This window comes from Hevea brasiliensis, chromosome 16 (assembly GCF_030052815.1).
Source record: "Hevea brasiliensis isolate MT/VB/25A 57/8 chromosome 16, ASM3005281v1, whole genome shotgun sequence".
In the NCBI taxonomy this organism is placed as follows: Eukaryota; Viridiplantae; Streptophyta; class Magnoliopsida; order Malpighiales; family Euphorbiaceae; genus Hevea; species Hevea brasiliensis.
Genome location: NC_079508.1, coordinates 52,052,640 through 52,071,981, shown reverse-complemented (window position 1 = coordinate 52,071,981; position 19,342 = coordinate 52,052,640). Strand labels below are relative to the sequence as shown.

Here is a 19,342-nt window from a genome sequence, read left to right as displayed (position 1 = left end):
AATTTCAATTTATAGCCTATTAATAAAAAAAGACATACGTAATAAATTTTAATTTGTTTCAATAAATAAATCACTGTGATATCTCTGAAATTAGAGGAAGGTTGGATTAATGACATGTGTATGGTTACTATATTATAGTGATATAACCTTGACTAGGAATGGATGTGACGAGCTACAGTCACTGGGATTTCTTTAAGATGGTCGCCGGTAAAGCCAAAAAAGGTTTAAAGAGCTAAGAAGGGAGATTATCTCAACTTGGGACTTGGATGATTAAGGATCTATTTGATATTATTATTAAAATTATTATTAAAAAAATTATTTTTTTATATATATTAATTAAAAAATATTAAAAAATAATTAAAAATTAAATTTAATTAATTTTAATTATAAAAATATTATAATTATAAAATTATTTTTTTAAAATTATTTTTTTCAATAATATTTAGAATGATATTTTTATTTAAAAAAATAATTTTAAATTATAAAATTTAATGTCAAACAGTATTGAGAGAATTAAATAAGGGAAGTAAATGCTAGAATAAGCGTAGGTGAAGGAATGTTGTGCACTTGATTTGGATGGTGATTATATAGAAGAGCTCTCCCAATCAGAATGTGTCACCTATCTTAGTCAGTGTAAATAAATAAATTATTGGTAAGATACATTTATTTATATTTATAGGGAGATTCTATCTTTTTAAGTAAGTGGGTATAGGTTATCATGAAAATTAGTCGTGTATTAAGATTCTTTGTAGAATAACTATATCAGAAAGGTTTTTTGAAGCGCATATGAGGCTTTGAAATATTAAATGCTAGAGGGTCCAACGATAAAGGTGGCCATATGATCAACTGTTATTTGTGAGGTCAATCCTTATTGTTCATCAAGGGAGGTCATAGGGATTTCACTGAACGAGCGAGAAGGGGAAAAAAAAATTACTGTATTAACTATTAAATTGGTGCTTGCTTAAAAAAAATAATAATAAATTGGCGATACTACTGTAATAGCCACGCTAAGAAATTTAGTAATTTACTCTCCATTTTTTTATACATCAATTTTCTAATAGTAATTTTATTTTATTTTTAACCCAATTTAAAAAGGTTACATAAGGAAAATTTTTGTGCTGGGACTTCTATGCATGGAAACATTCTTTTGTACCACCATTATTAGTGGAGGAAGTTGAGTGTCATATTCATATTGGTTCAAACCACAGGCCACTAAGGCCTAGCACAGAGCAATAGAAGCTCATTTGTCACCATATATGGGGAGTGGATGCAAATTTTCGGGGCTTCAGAAACAAAGATCTAACCAGAAAAGACAAGTGAGAGTGACACTTCACTGTGCCGCTAACTTGGGGAGCCCAGGATTGAAGGAAGCTGCCGCTTGCTTTGCTGAGCTTGCCCTTTCTGAGAGTGACATCTTTACAACCTTTTTTTTTTTACTCTGTAGACACATCACGTCTTCTTCCTTTTTTTTTTTTTTGAGAAGAATGATCCCTCACGCATCTTGCACGTGTTCCGTCCTCTGTGACTCCACTGGGGATTCTTAAGTGGTTTTCCCACTTTAGGATGGCACTTTATACTTTCAGGCCTCACCACATAATGGGAACAGAAGCCTTCTAGTGGTTCATAATCCTTCCTTTTCTGAGGCCACCCATATTTTGCATAGATTACAGTTGTAAATTGTGTGCATGGATACTCTTAAGACATGGGGAATCCTTCTTATATTATTGTATTCAACACTTTTTTCTAACCTAATTAGTTTATAATTTAATTTGATTAAGGATGTTAGTTTATCCTTCTATGTAGGTTGTAGAAGGGATTAGAGTAGCATACAGGCCAGATAATTATAATTAGAGCCACAGATAAGATCACTGTATTCACCAGCGACCATCAATACCCACGCGGCAACCCTCTGCTACGGTATTTGACGTCACTCAAACCCCTCGCCGTTAAGAGATGACATAATGCTGATTAAGTGTGGGTGCATAGACGTTAACGGGTTGGCTGTCGCTTTCCAAAAGAAAAACAAGAAATTAAAAAAGCAAAGCATTCTTTTTCAATCATTGTTAGATTATCTTGATTCTGTTTTCTTTTGTGACTTTGGTGCGTTGCTTTTGGGTCTTGTCTGCTTTTGAGGGATGGATGGTGCTGATGTTATTCGCGAAACCACCTGGTATTAGACACTGAGCTTGTGTTAAATTGGGGTTCCTTGAACTAGAACTGCCTGAGAGATTTTGGGTTTTGTTAGTGGGTAATCAAGAAGCAAACTTGGTTTAGTGTTATTTTTCCCCTTCTGGTGAAACAGTTGTTTTTGCCTATCCTTGGCCAATTAGGAAGGTGAAAACATGTGATTTTTTTTTTCTCCACTTTGGCAAGCCATCCTTTGAAGTATGTTAGAAGAGGTAAGTAATGACTCTTCTTTCTTATTTGATTGAATTCACTTTATAATTTTGTTTTGGACTTATTGAAGTGGAAGTTTTAAGTGTTGTGGTGCAAATGGATTTCCGGTTTTGTGTTTTAGGCAAAAGGAAGTTGAAGCGAAGGGTTCTATTCTCTTGGTTTCATCTTCCGTTTCAGTGTCAATTAGTAGTGAACTTGGAAAGGGATGATGTTCTAATGAGTGTGAATGAGTTATTTCTCGTTCATGTTTAACCAACAACTTGTTGGCTTGGTGTATGAGCTTATAAGGACATATGGATTAACATTGCTTCTAAATCACCATGGAATTTGTTGTTTACCTGTCTACAATTCTTTAGCTTAGGTTAGCCAATTGCTAGCCATATGTGGTAATACTGTGAAACTAACACATGAGCTTGAAAGTTTAAAAACCCATGCCAAGTGTGTTTTTTTTTTTGCACGAGGATTTGATCCTAGACATAATCCAGTATTAGTTTTTGCTATCAGTAATTGGAGTTAACTGCAGCTTTGCAAACGTTTCTTCCGTGAGCAGAGGACTCTGTAAGTATTGAAGTTGTTACTCGTTTAGTCTTTATTTTGATCTCATGTGTTGATGCCATTAAAAGATAGATTTAGACTGTCACGGCCCTTACTGTTGGAAAAACCAGTAGAGGTTTTTGGACTCTGGAGATGATCACCACATGTTTTAGTCTTTGCTGCCAATCAATAGGTGTCTTGATGGTAGCGAGATTTCTAGATATAAAATGAAGTGACAATTACAGTCTGTATCAACTAGTTAGTCAAGTGGCCTCTATCATTCAGGCACCTTTATTGACTCTGGAAGGAAACTAAAATAAGGATTTAATGAAGGGAAAACAACTGCTGCCCTTGAAAAATTCCGTCTGCTATCTCCTCTATTCCTGCTTTCTGTAGCAAATTAAATATGATATGGCATGATCAACATCCCTTTAAGGGCAGCTTTGCTTCCCCATATTTCTTCTCTCTTTCTCGCTCATATTGATGTTGCTGAAGATGCCATTGTTAATTTACCTCAATCTTTGGTAATTCTTCAATTTTTGGCTTACGCAAAGATAAGGAAAAACCTAAAATTCATATATCAGGGGGATTTGTTGATTTGAGGTGTTTATCCTGCATTTGTTTTAAAATTCATGGAGGTGGATTTAGGTAAAAAAATTATGCAAGTGATAGAATCACCCTTTTCCATTGTATAATCTCTTGGCATTGTAGGCATACTTACTATAAGTATTAATTTTTATTTATTTTTGTCTTCAGGGTGCACAAAAATTAATCTTAATTGTATGATTGGTTTGTATTCTTTAATTTCTACAAAAGCAAGTCACCTTTAATCTTTGACTAGAACATTATTTTAGCTTCTTTTCTTTTTCCTCTCTGTTCCATGATACTTCAATATGCATAATTTTTCTTGTTTTGTTAGCTAAGTTTTATGTAATTTCAATATGCATTTCATGATGATGCGGCTGAATCATATGTCAGTTTTTTTCACTCTTCTCTCTGTTTTGTTTGTCCTGAGAGTATGAGCTCCTCATCTACTCAACTTTCTGCCTTGAGAGGAATGGGCATTTATGAGCCATTCCACCAGTTCAGCTCGTGTGGGGACACCTTCAGAGGTGATGGTAGACTAAATATTAGTTCATCCACAATCGTGCAGGTGGATAGTGGGGTGAACAACAAGGTAATGCTGTTTGCTTTATTTGTTAATGGATGTAAGCGTTATTTTTATCTAATTGACATGCATAACTGACTTTTTTCTGATTCACTTCTTTTAGACTGAATATGCATCTCAAGAATCAATGGAACCTTCCAGAATTGATCAAGGAGCAAACATACCGGCTGATAAGGTTATGGAAATGCACCGTTCTCTTAATTAAAGATAACACAGTACCGTTATTGTCGCTTCTTTTATTATTATTTTTATGGATTGATATTTTAATTTCATATGAAACAAATATCTGTTTTGTGAACCCAATATTGTCACAAGGAAACTGATTGACTAGTGAAATTTTAGTTGCGACGGAACTTTTTGCTTTTAAAACCTTTCATTCGCAGCAATCTCTAATCTCTATCACTTTCATAAGGTACTGGTTGATCTTGCATCATGAAAACATGGTTTTTTTTCAAGCTTAATAATCTGATGAGAAAATTCAGATGATGTTCTTCAAACATGTTACTGAATTTAAGCCATATCTAGGTGCTATTCTGGGCATGCTTGTTGCATATTAAGGTTGTCAATTGTCATCCTCAAGATTTTTTCATGCTTCTTTATTCCTTTCATTTTTATTTTTTCAGGATATAAATCAAACAAATGGGTGTAAATTGCTACTACCAGTTTCAAGTTATATCTAATAGAGTACCGAACATGATTGTATAAGGACTTTAAGTTTTCAATAAATTAAGAACTAGAGTGGCCTAAATCCTATATTATATCAAGTTGCTGCCTTTTTCAAATAATTAATTATGGAAATTTTTACAGACCATTCATTTGTTCAAAAAGATTAAAAAAAGTAAAATAAAAGGGAAAAAATCTAGTAATGTAATTTTCACTGTTGGTTTTTGAATCCACATTTTTTTCCTCAGGTACAGAGACGTTTAGCACAAAACCGTAACGCTGCTCGCAAAAGTCGCTTGCGGAAAAAGGTAAAACTTATGCATTCTCCTACAAGATGTGCTGATAGATTACTGGGAATAAAAACTATTTTGGAAAAATAAAATTAAGCAGAAAATGAAGAAGGGGAAGAAGACTGCTGATGGAAGCCTTTTATTACACTTTGACAGAGTATATATTTGTATGTTGTTTCTTAGGCTTATGTTCAACAACTAGAATCTAGCCGTTTGAAGTTGGTGCAGTTGGAACAGGAACTTGAGAGAGCTAGGAAACAGGTGATATGAAAATGCTCTCTACTTTTTTACCATTCTTCGCCTTTTATCACAATGTATTTCCCTTCTGTCTCTGAAGCATGGTAGCTATCTAAAGGTAATTAATGTCATACTGCAGGGTGTATACATAAGCAGTCCACCAGATTCTTGTCATTTGGGATTGCCTGGAACTCTAAATTCAGGTTTGTGATCTTACATATCAGAAGCCACTGCTTTATCTTTTGTTCATTGCCCAACCTTTTAACTATTTGCTTGATGGATTAGCTGAATCTAGAAACTAGAGCGGTAAATTAGCTAGATTTTATTTTTCTGGAATATTTACATTCTGTTTAGCATTCTGTTTATTGATATTCCTTCGTTGTTATGAATGGTATTTAACTGCTCCGTTGATTATCTCCTTTAATGAATACCTTAATCATTTGTTAAATCTCTTTTCTCATTCGTATCTCTTCCATGTTAAATGCTACGTATCATGTCTCAAATTAATGTTGTTATTATTATTCCTTTTGATTTTTCTTGCCCTTACCATAACACTTGATGAAAATTTCTAATGCCTTCCATGATTCCATCATTGACTGCTGAAATATAACCTTCGGAGGCTTAAAAGGAGAGGGGAATAACATTCATACATATAAGCATGAAATGACTACTGATGCGTAAAAATTCTTTTTCATCTTTTAAGTTCATATCTGAGGATGATACAGAATACACACCTTGTATTTAAAATTTATTTTTGGGAAGGAGAAAGGAGGAATTTCCACAGGTCATGATGGCATACTTGATTTACCTTTATGTGGAAAATTTCCCACCCAATCTTTTGATGATCACACCTTGATACTTTTCTGAACAAAAAACTCCCCTATTTAGTTTCTTTTGTGAACATCTTATGAGGGCACTGCACTCTTCTCAGGAACCGTCATACCATAGTGATTGATAATTGTAGGAGGTTCATGTATAAAACCTAAAAATTCTCTTTCATCCGAAGGTTTGTCACTATTCAAGAAAACAGAAAAGGTTTTCGCTGTCATGGCCTACGTACTTCTGCAAACTAAATTAGCTCTTTACAATATTATGTTCCTCTTCATGCATAAACGTCTTGCATTCTTTTTGCACTTTAAAACAGTTCTGATTCTGATTTGTAGGAATCACTACATTTGAAATAGAATATGGGCATTGGATTGAAGAGCAACATAAACAGATTTCTGAACTTAGGAGTGCATTGCAAGCTCGTATCACTGACATAGAGCTTCGGATACTTGTGGAAAATGGCTTGAACCACTATAACAACCTTTTCCGCATGAAAGCAGCTGCTGCAAAGGCTGATGTCTTCTATCTGATTTCTGGCAAGTGGAGAACATCATTAGAACGCTTTTTTCAATGGATTGGAGGATTCCGGCCATCAGAGCTTCTCAATGTATGGTTTTCTCTTGTGTAATTTATTGTTTGGGGATGTCTGCATGGGACATATTGTTGTCATTTCATATCACAATATTTAACTATTTAATTATTTCTCGTAATTTAATACTGATAGCTCATGAAGAGAACAGTAAGTTACTTTAAAAGTGTTTCACTGTGAGGGATTCATCTTTAGTTGTGACACAAGAATGTATGCTTATATCTGGACACATATTGATGTGGGCACATTGTGGAAAAAAAGTTCTTGTGCACTGATAACACACCCATATTCCTCAACATACAGAAACTGACAACCCCATCACTTCATCTGTTGCATGATAATTTATAAAAACTGGAATATTAGAAAAGTGTTTCTGAACTTTTTGAAAGTTGAAACTGCCATAAGAATTACCATTAGAATACCATAACATGAAAAAGTAACTTCACTTTAGTGATTCACTTAAAAAAAAATATTTGTCAACAGATGCATTCATCTTGTATAGTATTTTCCATGACCTTTGAAGGTACATTAGATTGGCTTGATTCTCAGATTGTACGCTGAGTTGTTTCTATGTTTGCCTGGGAATGCCATATCTGAGCTGTTTCGTCCTGAAATTTAAGCATTTACAATCTCTTACATGATAGTTATTATCATGATTTTAGTTCTGGAACTTGTGTTTTTTTTTATCTCTGCAGGTTCTCATGTCACAACTTGAGCCTTTGACTGATCAGCAACTTGTGGATGTTTGTAACCTTCGACAATCATCTCAGCAAGCCGAAGATGCTCTCTCGCAAGGAATTGATGAACTCCAGCAGATCCTGGCCCGGAGCATAGCAGCAGATATAACAAGTAGTGGAAGTTACCAGGCTCAGATGGCTGCTGCAATAGAAAAGTTGGAAGCACTGGAGGGCTTTGTGAACCAGGTACTGATCACTTATTGGCTATTTCCCTCAAGTCAGATGTGAACTTTATTTCTCTGTATTCTTTCATGCTTCCTTGGTTCCTTTCTTACATGGCATCTTTTCTTTATTTTCTTTCTAAGTGGTGTGGAAGAAACAGAATCCACTCATCCAAATGGGATTATGATTATTGTTAAAGATATCCTGTTATGTTTGTTTCCAGTGATCATCTAATTGCTCTGCCTGACGACCTGTAAACTGGAAAATAGTTAGCTTCGTAACTTTTGTCCTTTGGAGGGTTAGCATAAGAATTTGTATCCATGCTTGATAGTTAATATGGAAAATTGGCAGTTATTTAGATTGTGCATCCTTTGGCGCTTCTTGTTGTCTGATACGTATTCACTGAATGTATAATACCTAAACCTTTGGGTTCCATAAGTTTATTTTCTCTGATCATTCTTTGCCTGTCAATGGGAAAGAAGAAACAAGAGAGAGCCTGGATGGGTTGAAGATTCTTGACTAGTATACTTAACGAAACTGTTAATTATGCATAGCTAACAACTTTTCTCTCAATTTCTCAGCTTTCATTGGCTTATGCTGTCTTGAAACAGGCAGATCACCTTCGACAACAAACTTTGCAACAAATGTCTCGGATCCTAACAACACGGCAGGCAGCTCGAGGTTTACTTGCCCTGGGAGAATATTTTCACCGTCTCCGTGCTCTAAGTTCACTATGGGCTGCTCGTCCTCGTGAACCCACCTAGTTTACAGACATAAGAACCAGAAAAACCACGACATCTAGGTTGATTTACCATTAGCATTCATGCCTTGATGCTAAAGAATGTATACATATATATGATCAACTCTTTAAATCCGCATCTGGTTTTCCACAGCAGCTTCTAAAAAGGTGTAAATATGAATGTATGCCAGAACTCAGAAGCGAAATATTAGGTAATGAAGTTGATGTTCAATGCATGTTGTACTGTTGGAGGAGTTAATTTGAACTTCGAAATTCAGAGTAGGTTTGAATTCAATGGATTAGTGGAACTTTGTTTAAACTTGTTTGTTGAGGTAATTCTTATCATTCTCAAGTTTCATTAATATTAAAATAAAATAAGTACTAATTAAGGGATTGTGTGTTTTTTTTTTATTTTTAATTTATGCGGAGAAAATTTTAAGTTTGAGTTTGTTTACATATATAATATCGATAAATATATTTAATATAAATTTGATTTTATATAAAAATAAATTTAATAACGATTTCATCACCTTAAATGGGAGGAATTTTAATTTAATTTTAGCTAGTTTTTTTAATTAAAGAGGATTTCTCGTTATTGTGAAGCACATGGCGGGTAAAATGAAACTAGGTCAATTTACCGTTTCAACTTCCAACTGTCAGGAAGCCCAACCGTCCACAAAATTCCCGGTAAAATGGAAAATTAATTAATAAAAAAATAACAGAAAAGATTCAGCCTGATTCCATTCCAGTTGTTCGTTATCGAATACCTTCTCTAACAATAATCACCCCCTCTTCTTCAACGCTCACTCAATCGATCAATCAATCTCTGCAGAAAAGAGAACAGAAAACCCTAATCTTGCAGGTCTCTCTCCCCGCCTGTTGAGCTCTTGGAGCTTAGGCATTTAACAGGAAAAATGAGCAATTTGAGAACTATCTGTAGGCCGCATACTGTGTTCGCTTCCTTCATGTGCTGTAGGCACGAAGCTCAATCCAGAGTTAGGGTTTCATTTCGGAACCCTGACTTTAAGCCTCCGTTATCGTCGCCTTCTCTTTTTTCTCCTTGGCTCCGTGGAAATGAACCGTGGTTTCGCGTTAACCAGAGGAGAACTGCGGTTAGGGCTTCCAGTTGGGCCGATCAGAAATCTCCATATGAAACTCTCGGTAATATAATCTTTTGTGACGCTGTTTATGTATGCTGTTTGGTTGCTGAGAAAATGGAGGGAAAAGAGATGAAATTTTCAACTCTTCATGTAATCAATTACAGCGCCATAAATTTCTTTTAAGAGTTGTCATAGTATTAGCCATAGTACAATCATATAGTAGTTAAATTATTTAGATTGGCGGTTGTATTTTGGCTTCTGTAGTGGTTTTTTGTCCGAGGAAGATTTGTTTTTGTTGATTAGAGAGTGAATTCATTGGAAGAATAGTTTAGAGGTGACTAATAATTTTCTGTGTAATTTTATTTTCGAAAGCAGAGTTGGAAAGGGATGCGGATGAAGAGCAGATTAAGGTTGCTTACAGACGCTTGGCCAAATTTTACCATCCAGATGGTTAGTTTTGTTCTTATTTGTCCACATATTTTCAGGTTGTAAATATGAAATTTGTCTGCAAAGTATTATCACAAAGATTGCCTAAAGATAGAACAAATTTCGTAACTTAGTGAGCAACTCAGAGAGTCGTTATCTCTGAAGTTTAAGCGACTCCTAAACATGATCCCACATCCCATTTAGAATTATAGCCTGATGATAGATTATACTGAGTACTGACAGATGGTTTTGTGATTGTAAGGATTTCAGCTTTATGGATTTGTTAAATCCTCTTTTATGTCTCCTCCTCTCTTCAGTCTTTTGAAAAAAGAAAATAATGGTAATTGTTGTTGGTGAATCACCTCGACAGTCACACTAGCTTATGAAATATGAGGAATAGGTTCAGGATCATATGATTTTTTACTGTCTTATTTCACCTTTATTTTCTTTAATCTCTAGTATTTCAAAAATGATTGAATGGACTACACTGTGTAAATTAACCATTAGAAAATTTTCAGCACATATTGTATAATCTGTGTTTTTGCAGATTCATTTGATATATATCTTCTTTCATTTGAAGTTTGAAAGTATTGATGTGGGTTAGAATCTAAGCAAGCAGAATCTTCTTGTGGATATTATAATATCCCAGGTTGCTTCTTGTTATTTCTTGAGCATAAAATAGTTCTATCAAGTTTGTTTGGACTACATTGATTTTGTAATGAGCCATAGGATTTCTGCAACAATTCCTTTTATATTGCACTAGGTTGTTTCTTTAGGTGCATCTACTTAAGAACTTCGAACTTATCTATTTATTTATTTATTTCCAATGTGAAGTCTATGATGGTAAGGGGACTCTTGAGGAAGGAGAAACAGCTGAAGCTAGATTCATCAAGATTCAAGCTGCATATGAGTTGCTTATGGATGAGGATAAACGGAGACAATATGATATGGATCACAGGGTCAATCCAATGAAGGTAAGTAACAGAACCTATGCTTTACTTCAAATTTTACACGGGACAATTGGAAGTTCTTGCCAGTTTTATTACTTCCTCCTCCCCGCTCCCAACTCTCTGAAATGCCTGACTATAAAATGAAAACACATAGAAGAAAGTACTTGAAAAAAGAGAGAAAATGGAGAAATTGTTCACCCGAACATGAATGAGTTGAAAAGTGAAAATGAATTTTTTTTCTGAATTTTATATGTTAACCTGATTGTAACCCCATGTAGAACACCTATAACCTTATCATTAAATTTTTTTAGGTTAAAAGGAATGCACAGTTCCTGCTTATTCTTCACATAATGGAGCTTCCATTCCCCCACTACCCCTACTCCCACACCCACCCCCCTACACACATGCTCATGAGATAACAGACACACACACACACAGAATATTAAATTATTAATTACAAGCTTGTGTTTAAGAGAGAATGATTCTAGCTAGTTTATTTAAAATGCTTGTTTTCTTTTCTGTTTTCTTTCTCATCCCCTCTTTTCTTTGTTGAGTAATTCCCAATCCATCCCACTTAGGTAGTGGTGTTTTCATGTTCTCTCTTATAGGCATCACAAGCATGGATGGAGTGGCTCATGAAAAAGCGAAAAGCTTTTGATCAACGGGGTGATATGGCCATTGCAGCATGGGCTGAACAACAGCAGCGTGAGATGAATCTCCGTGCACGCCGTCTTTCTCGTTCAAAGGTACCTTAAGCTTCTTCAGTATTTCTCAAGTTGCTTTAACCTAGCTTTTCAATTAACAGGATATACAATCTGCATTCTTTTATTATTATGATAAGTAGTTAACCGGTTTAAGAATGTAAATATTGTCCTGGTGGATGAAATCTTATCAAAGTATCAATAGAATTTAACCTAAAATAATAGTTCTTCCAAATTGGTAGCTAGACTAGAGGACCCTTTGCTAGCAGCAAGATTCATCAATTTGAATTGTATCTTCTGTTGCTGTTCACTGTCGGCACCACTTATTGGTAGGCAGATCTTGTATTAACAACCTTAGTTATGCCTTTTTCATTATTTCAAATTTGGCTGAAATAAGTGAAGCAATTAAGTTTTTTGTTGTATAGCTACCTAGCTTTACTTTAATAGCTCAAAAGTCTTGTGTATTGGAATTTTAGATTGGCCCTGAAGAAGAGAGAAGAATCCTAGCAAGAGAGAAAAAAGCGTCTGCAGAGTATTTTACCAACACCCTCAGGCGGCATACACTTGTTTTAAAGAAGAGGGACTTGATGCGGAAGAAAGCAGAGGAAGAGAAGAAAAAGGCTATCAATCAGCTTTTGGCTGAAGAAGGCCTTGAGCTAGATACTGATGATGATGATGATAATGATGATGATAATAAAGAAGAAGCTTTGTAGAGAATGATGAAGCTCTGTAGAGAATGATGCAGATATTAGCTGACTGCTCTCGATTACATTATACATTTTGGAATATCCATCAGGAGCAAACCAATACATATTCTATTTGTAGAAAAATTAATTGTACATATGATTAATTTTCAAAAAAAATGAAATTTGCCATTTATACCATCCACTATACAGCCTCATTAGCAAGCACTCAAGTTTTGATGCTTCACCACCTGAGTTGTAGAACCATAGAACAAGGGTTCCCATACACATCCAAGTGCATTAGTTAAATCCAAGATGGTGGACCTTAAAAGTCATGGAGGTTCTGCATTAATACTACTTTCCTTCTGGATTGTGCAGATAATGAAAAAGAATGTTCCTCTTTGCTCCCTTTTGCTTGGTGCATACATTGAGAAGCAAAGAATACTCAACTCAACTAAGTTTTTATCCCAAAAATTTGAGGTCGGCTATATGAATTCTCTTTCTCCACTCTAAACAATTTTTTATTAAATCCTCAGAAATGTGTAATACTTTTAGGTCATATTGTACTATTTTCCTCCAAGTCAGTTTAGGCCTACCCCTTCTTTTCTTTCTATCCTCTAGCCTAATGTCTTCTACTTATCTAACTGGAGCTTCCGTATGTCTACGCTTTACATGACCAAAATCACCTCAATCTCCATTTTCTTAACTTATACTTAATTGGCACCACTCCTACCTTTTCTCTAATACTCTCATTATGAACTTTATCTAGTCTAGTATGGCCACTCATCCACCTTAACATTCTCATTTTCGCAACTCTTAGCTTAGACACACACGACTCCTTCAGTGCCTAACACTCACTTCCATATAACATGGCCGGTCGTGTGGCTGTACGGTAAAATTTTCCTTACAACTTATTGAGAATCTTGCGATCACATAAAACTCCCGTGGCACGTCTCCACTTCAACCATTCGGCTTTAATCCTATGACTAACATCCTCCTCACATCCCCCATCTACTTGAAGGACTGAGCCAAGATATTTAAAGTAATTACTTTGGGGACAGTACCACTCTATCCAAACTAACTCATTCTCTATTACCAGTTTGGCCTTCACTGAACTTGCAATACATGTATTCTGTCTTTGTTCTACTTAACTTAAATCTCTTTCACTCTAGAGTACTTTTCCAAAATTCTAACTTTCTATTTACTCCTTCTTGCGTCTCATCTATCAGAACTATATCATCCGCAAACATTATGCACCAAGGAATACTCTCTTGTATATGTTTCGTCAATTCATCTAAAACTAATGTAAAATGGTAACGGCTTACAGCTGAACCTTGGTGTAATCCAACTGAGATAGGAAAATCTCTTATATCCCCTCCCACTGTGCACACAAAAGTAGTTGCTCCTTCATATATATCTTTCAACACTTGTATGTACCTAATAGATACTCTCTTTTGTTCTAACACTCTCCATAAGACATATCTTAGAACACTATCATAAGCCTTTTCCAAATCGATAAAAACCATGTGTAGATATTTCTTCCCATCTCTATATTTCTCCATCAAGCTTCTAATGAGAAAGATCGCTTCTATAGTTGAACGACAGGGCATTAAGCCAAATTGACTGGAAGAGATAGAAGTATCATGACGAAGTCGATGTTCCACAACTCTCTCTCACAACTTCATAGTTTAGCTTATGAGTTTAATTCCCCTATAGTTTGAGCAACTCTGTATGTCTCCTTTATTTTTAAAAATAGGTACTAAAATACTCCTCCATTCATTAGGCATTTTCTTTGAGTTTAGAATTTTATTAAACAATTTAGTTAACCATGCCACTTCCATATCTCCCAAACACTTCCACACTTCAATTGGTGTTCCATCGGGTCCACAGGTTTTACCAACTTTCATTTTCTTAAGTACTTCCTTTACTTCTAAAAATTTAATCCTTATAGTATAATTCACATTCTTTTCTATTGCTCTATAATCTATATTCACGTTATTACCATTTTGAATATCAATTATTACCATAGAAAGTTAAAACTGATTCAAGGTTTTTAATTGAAAGACGTATGCATTCATTATGAATATCAATTATTCAACTTTTTCTCCAAACTGGAAAGAACTAGAGGGATTACAATTATTTTCCTTTACTCCCTCTGCAAAGTACAGAATGGATTATTGCGGGGGAAATTAAGAACTGCCCTTTGTTCAAAGAAAAGAACAATTTTAATGCCAACAATATTCATTCAATTTCATCAATATGTTGTCAGAAAATTATGTTGTATTTGTCCGCTATATAAAGCTGTTAACCTTATCACGTATCAGCATCCTTAATGTGAGCTGAATGCTTTTCCACAAGTAGTTCAATCAGGGGGTTTTCCACATCAGAACCAGGCTGAGTCTTGTCACGGCAGACTGGAATCTTTTTGTCAGCTGTGACAACTATAACCTCCTCATTGCGGGTCACAAGCTCATTTGCAACAACCATATGCATCTTGTACTTTTTAAGTGCCATATCAGCCTTCTCCAAAAGAATCTTTGAATCTGTCTCCAGCTGTTTGAGTCAAGTAGGGAACAATCTCAGAACCAACCAGAAAGTACATCCCAGGTTGATATCTAAGGTAAAAATAACACTTCAATAAATAAAAGTCAATTTATCAAGTTAAGAACCTCTTCCTTCTACGCTGGGTCTACAGAGATATCCTTCAATAGAATCATATAGCCATAACCCCTCTAGTCAAATTTCAAACGCTGATTCAAAGTTCTCTCACTACAAAAAAGGTACAATTTCATTTCCCAACTAGTGGACTATAAATACATCCTTGGCCTTCTTTTAAGATACTGGGAGCACAGAAAGATCATATTCTTTAAGTGTTTTACATTGTCCTCTCTATTAATTGATCTGGGAATGAGCAAGAATGAGGGAACCAGACAATCTTTTGTGTTTAAGAAATATCTACCAAATGAAACCAAATTAATTTCCAGCAAATGAGACAGCTGAAACTCTTTTAAGGGACCTTATATCATTTATATTTTGGAGACAGAGGGTAGGTCCAACTACAACAGTTGTCATTTAACAGAACTTATTATGATTTATGGTCTATGGTCAAGTCAAAGCTCTCTGAATCTCCAAACAGACATTAAGAATAAGATGGCACACCATCTAACCTTGAATGATATGCAGAAGGCCATGGGAGCCCACTCTTTCCTCAACACCGAAAGCATTTTTGGAGCTTGCACAAGTCGCATATCCAGAGGGCCAGATGCTGATTGAATTTTGTGCTCTGCCTGCAATTATTATTAAGCTATTTAATACAATAAAGAGTCAGAGAATAGCTTTTTCATCTTCCAATGACTTAATCATGAAGGTCCTGAAAAGAATCACTTGACACTTCATAATTTTTAGTCTATCTCAACAGACAGAAAAATTTCCTGCATAGAACAGGAACTTCAAAAGACTAATCATTAGTCAATTTCAATATATGTTTCTAGGTATGTAATGCTAGCATGAGAATGGGAGTATATGGTGACTGTGCCTATTCTGGAACAAACAACTTGTTCACCACTAGCATCTGATAAACATCAATTTATTGGGATAATCGAACAACAAATCCAGGAAATAAACAAGGAAAATGTTTCTGAGCTGCTTAAATTACATGGCTATCCTTCAATTTCGATGTTCAACTTAATTTTTTTTTTTAAATAACTTTTTTTTTATTATTTTGCTCTTAACTTTCAAATGATTAATCTTGCAAATAAGGATACCCTTTAATGAGCATCCTTGCGGTATCTAATAAGAAAGGCTGAACCAATTTAAGCAGAGCATAAACCTTCTTGCAATCAATATAGAAAGAAAAGCAGTGAGAAATGTTTCAGGCTCACAGTGGTCTCCAGTTTTCTAGGACCAAATATGGTTGGAACTAATTAAGAGAGCATTAAAAGAAATTCTTTTTTAAAAATCAAAAAGTTCAACTATTACCATATCTTTCCAAGGGACGTAAAAGTCAGACACTGCAGCTGCAAGATAAAACATTGCATGTGGCCCAAGATTCCTCATTGATATTGCAATCATTTGTAAGATCTGCAAAAGAGACTACATGTTAATTCAATATATAAAACAGTGTCTATAGCAGCATGTAAGAAAAAAACTCTGCGTGCTGAATTGAGAATAGAAAAATGAAATGGATAAGAAATATGTCAATAAATGATTGAAACATCAAAAACAAAGGAAGAAGAAGCTCAACTAGACCATTGTTCAAGTGATGACTCCCTGAAAAATGTATGAGAATCAACAAGTCCAATTAGTAGTTGGCTATTCTCAGGTTGAACTAGCCAATCAGATTCAGAATTCAAAATGCCACAGCAATGTGGCAATTATGGAACAAAAGCTTCGAATAAAATGAATGCATAAAAGACAAATTTAAAAGCTAACTGAAGCTAACCTGAAGATATTCAAAAATGGTTGTAAAAGGAAGTTTTAACAGGTGACCTGCTGCTACAGCCTGCAATAAAACAAAAGTGGGAAGTGTCTCACTGTTATTAAGCTAAATTTTTGCATCACATCATGCACAAAGAGATAGAAAAGCTAATTGAGCAAAAGTCTAGAAAATTAGATACAAGCAAGCTATCAAAAAGTCATACAGCATGATGATCATTAATGGCTCTCCTCACTGCTTCAGAACATGATTGCCGCACTGAAATGTCACATGAAACTTGGTTACAAAAATGAAAAAACCAATTGTTTTTGCAAGTCAATTAATAAGCAAATTGACAAGTTAATGTTGCAATTGAAATTCGGGGAGAAAATGTGATTTCCAATAATAACATAGAGAGAAAGAGGGGAGGAGGAGGAGGGAAGAGAGGGGAGGGGAGGGGGGGGGTGGTGTGTGGTGGCGCGCGGGTCGCAACATTTTTATGAAAAAGTTCCTAAACCAACAAGGAGAACCAATTTATCGAAACAAAAAAACAAAAACATGGTTTAGCAGAAACAAAAACATGGGGCTGTTACAAGAAATTAAACCCCATATGTCTAGCTCATGAGTCATGCCATGCAGCAAGCAGTTGTGATAAACATGTTTCACCAAGTCCAAGTTCACCAAATGCAATTGATACATGAAGATAAAGAGTCAAATTTACAAGCAGCTTAGAGAAACTACAGACCTTGAACATTGGAGCCGTTAGTGAACTCAAAACACTCAAGCAGTGGATCCTCAGGAAGAGATCGACAGTATGGCTGGCAACTTCCCCTGCATAAGAAGGCAATAAATTAACCTCATTCTTGATTTTTCTGCAGTGCACCTTGAACTTTCTACAAGATACAGTAGCAGAGACCAGGCGCAAGCGCATTCAACATTACTAGAAATGAATGATAAACACACAGTTTCTTCGAAACCCACCTCCTGTATAAAAATATAACTGCATATTCAGCCTTGATAAAATACCTACGATACAGTGATTGAACAAATTCAATCCATGTCCAATTGAAAATACAGACTAAATGAAGAATTCTCCATCTGATAAGGTTTAAAGTGAATACTCGGTGGATGTGGCTCCTCTGTGACCTGAGCTGAAGTTATCAATATAACGAACACAACGCTGTTCCAGGGGAACAGTAGTACCACCAGAAGTCACACACACAACCCTCCTAGCACTTCCATTTCCTGCATAAACACATCAAAACAACAAACCACTTAATGCAAAAAAACAAACAGAAATATCTAAACAAAACAAAACAAAATAGTTCTCTTGTATAATTCTTGCCTTGTGAAGCAGAATTGAGTTGAATGAATTCCTTCAATTTGTTTGCGATACCAACTCTGTCTCGTAGAGGAGGAGCAGAATCAAAAAACGATTTGATTTCTGCATCAGTCACTAATCCATTTGTTGATTCCATTAGAAATCCCTAAACATTTACACATCCAATCAAATCAAACTCCGAATTAAGAAGAACAAAAGGGCAGCGAAACTGAAAATTCAGAGAGAATTATTACCCAAAACAAAAGTAGGAACCGAGGTGGGATTACGAGGGCCTGCTGCAGTTGAATTTATAGGAATGGGAAGATTAGAAGCTTTTTATTTTGATTAAATTATTATTATTATTATTATTATTATTATTTAAACAGTGCATTAAGATTCGGGTCTCTGTCAAAATGAAATTAGTCTGAGCTGTGCTGTGCGGTGCGGTCCGGTGCGATGCGTTGCGCGGGGAAGGCGTAGGCGTAGCGAAAGAAGCTAAGGTGATAGTGATGTAACGGCGTTAATTCTCGCCAATTTGTTGGGTGAAGAAGCAAAAGCCAATACCCAACAGCAGCCGATCCACCAAAAGTCAAATCTCAACCCACAACCAATCAATTCATATCCTTTAATTAATTCCAATTCAATCCGTCCATTAAAGTTTGGGAAGGCCAATAATGTATTATGTATCGCCCAATTTTCTACATTTTAGTGAACAAAAGTCCTCTTCGATTATAGTTATCCACTCCTTTTAGAAAAAAAGTTTATCTCATGAGACTCGAACTTGCTGATGCTCTGCATCGATTTAAATTTCACAGTTGGGGAGAAAGAAGACTACTTCAAACCCAAATCTTAAATAAAATTTATTATATAAAAAGTATTTTAAATTAATTACGAGAAATATCTCAATTTATACCTTTAAAATAGATCATGAAATCCAAGTCACATGCACATCTCTAAGACCATCACATGCCACTCAACATAATTTTATTAAGGAGAGTGTCCTGCCTTTAAATCACGTGTATGTATCTATCTTTGAAAAAAAAATTTTAAAGTCAAGAGGGGTGAGTCAGTGTGTGTTGGTGTGACCCAACTCGTATAAATATCCTGGTGGGGCTGACCCTTCGAGCTTTCACATCGATCATATCGTAGAGTGTGCAAGTTAACATGTTTTGATAAAATTATCATGATTGTACCAAAAGGTGTGTTATATTCATGAACCACGTATGCGTATCTACTTTTAAGAAAAAAAAAAGTTATGATTTTAATTCTCAAACTTATAAAACGCTTATAATTTAATATTTATTTATCAATTTTAGTATAATTTAAAAAAAATTAAAATATATGATAAAAAATGGATTTTTTTTTTCTATATCCAGAATTGACTTTATAGATTAAGCATTTGT

The 19,342-nt window shown here is 35.1% G+C and overlaps 3 protein-coding genes across 6 annotated transcripts; 2 read left to right on the top strand and 1 right to left on the bottom strand.

Annotated features, from left to right (window-relative positions):
• The first annotated feature begins 1,665 nt into the window (after window positions 1-1,665).
• On the top strand, window positions 1,666-8,663 carry LOC110651099 (transcription factor TGA7). 3 transcript variants are annotated; one of them, XM_021806294.2, is made up of 9 exons: window positions 1,666-2,399; window positions 3,947-4,108; window positions 4,203-4,274; window positions 5,011-5,070; window positions 5,236-5,313; window positions 5,429-5,492; window positions 6,453-6,724; window positions 7,402-7,629; window positions 8,187-8,663. In XM_021806294.2, exons 1-9 carry the CDS (start codon window positions 2,388-2,390, stop codon window positions 8,367-8,369), a joined length of 1,131 nt encoding a protein of 376 aa, XP_021661986.1. In that variant the 5' UTR covers window positions 1,666-2,387; the 3' UTR covers window positions 8,370-8,663. The 3 variants fall into 3 exon arrangements, with proteins under 3 accessions (XP_021661986.1, XP_021661987.1, XP_057993738.1); XM_021806295.2 differs by having other exon boundaries at window positions 1,674-2,399; window positions 8,217-8,663; XM_058137755.1 differs by having other exon boundaries at window positions 1,675-2,399; window positions 2,902-4,108; window positions 8,217-8,663.
• Window positions 8,664-9,077: 414 nt separating this feature from the next.
• Window positions 9,078-12,453, top strand: LOC110634548 (ER-phagy receptor 1-like). Its single transcript, XM_058137964.1, has 5 exons — window positions 9,078-9,505; window positions 9,820-9,894; window positions 10,705-10,844; window positions 11,429-11,566; window positions 11,998-12,453. Exons 1-5 carry the CDS (start codon window positions 9,259-9,261, stop codon window positions 12,232-12,234), a joined length of 837 nt encoding a protein of 278 aa, XP_057993947.1. The 5' UTR covers window positions 9,078-9,258; the 3' UTR covers window positions 12,235-12,453.
• Window positions 12,454-14,254: 1,801 nt separating this feature from the next.
• On the bottom strand, window positions 14,255-18,325 carry LOC110634554 (phosphopantothenate--cysteine ligase 2). 2 transcript variants are annotated; one of them, XM_021783604.2, is made up of 10 exons: window positions 18,194-18,325; window positions 17,964-18,105; window positions 17,740-17,863; window positions 17,600-17,644; window positions 17,364-17,449; window positions 16,845-16,897; window positions 16,646-16,705; window positions 16,183-16,284; window positions 15,372-15,491; window positions 14,255-14,757 (listed from the first exon to the last, which is right to left on the bottom strand). In XM_021783604.2, the coding sequence occupies exons 2-10, from the start codon at window positions 18,094-18,096 to the stop codon at window positions 14,518-14,520; spliced, it is 963 nt and encodes a 320-aa protein (XP_021639296.1). In that variant the 5' UTR covers window positions 18,097-18,105; window positions 18,194-18,325; the 3' UTR covers window positions 14,255-14,517. The 2 variants fall into 2 exon arrangements, with proteins under 2 accessions (XP_021639296.1, XP_021639298.1); XM_021783606.2 differs by lacking the exons at window positions 16,845-16,897; window positions 17,964-18,105; window positions 18,194-18,325 and having other exon boundaries at window positions 17,740-17,865.
• Between the last annotated feature and the right edge of the window lie 1,017 nt (window positions 18,326-19,342).

Bases quoted from the DNA above. Each gene is read 5' to 3' on its own strand.
- LOC110634554 (XM_021783604.2), bottom strand. From the start codon at position 18,096: ATGGAATCAACAAATGGATTAGTGACTGATGCAGAAATCAAATCGTTT. The intron at 17,450-17,599 runs GTGGGTTTCGAA...CTTCTTATGCAG, and splicing joins GTTATATTTTTATACAGGAG to GGGAAGTTGCCAGCCATACT. The intron at 16,706-16,844 runs GTATGACTTTTT...GTTTTATTGCAG, and splicing joins CCATTAATGATCATCATGCT to GCTGTAGCAGCAGGTCACCT.
- LOC110651099 (XM_021806294.2), top strand. The intron at 5,314-5,428 runs GTGATATGAAAA...GTCATACTGCAG, and splicing joins TTGAGAGAGCTAGGAAACAG to GGTGTATACATAAGCAGTCC. The intron at 7,630-8,186 runs GTACTGATCACT...TCAATTTCTCAG, and splicing joins TGGAGGGCTTTGTGAACCAG to CTTTCATTGGCTTATGCTGT.
- LOC110634548 (XM_058137964.1), top strand. From the start codon at position 9,259: ATGAGCAATTTGAGAACTATCTGTAGGCCGCATACTGTGTTCGCTTCC. The intron at 9,506-9,819 runs GTAATATAATCT...TTTCGAAAGCAG, and splicing joins ATCTCCATATGAAACTCTCG to AGTTGGAAAGGGATGCGGAT. The intron at 11,567-11,997 runs GTACCTTAAGCT...TTGGAATTTTAG, and splicing joins GCCGTCTTTCTCGTTCAAAG to ATTGGCCCTGAAGAAGAGAG.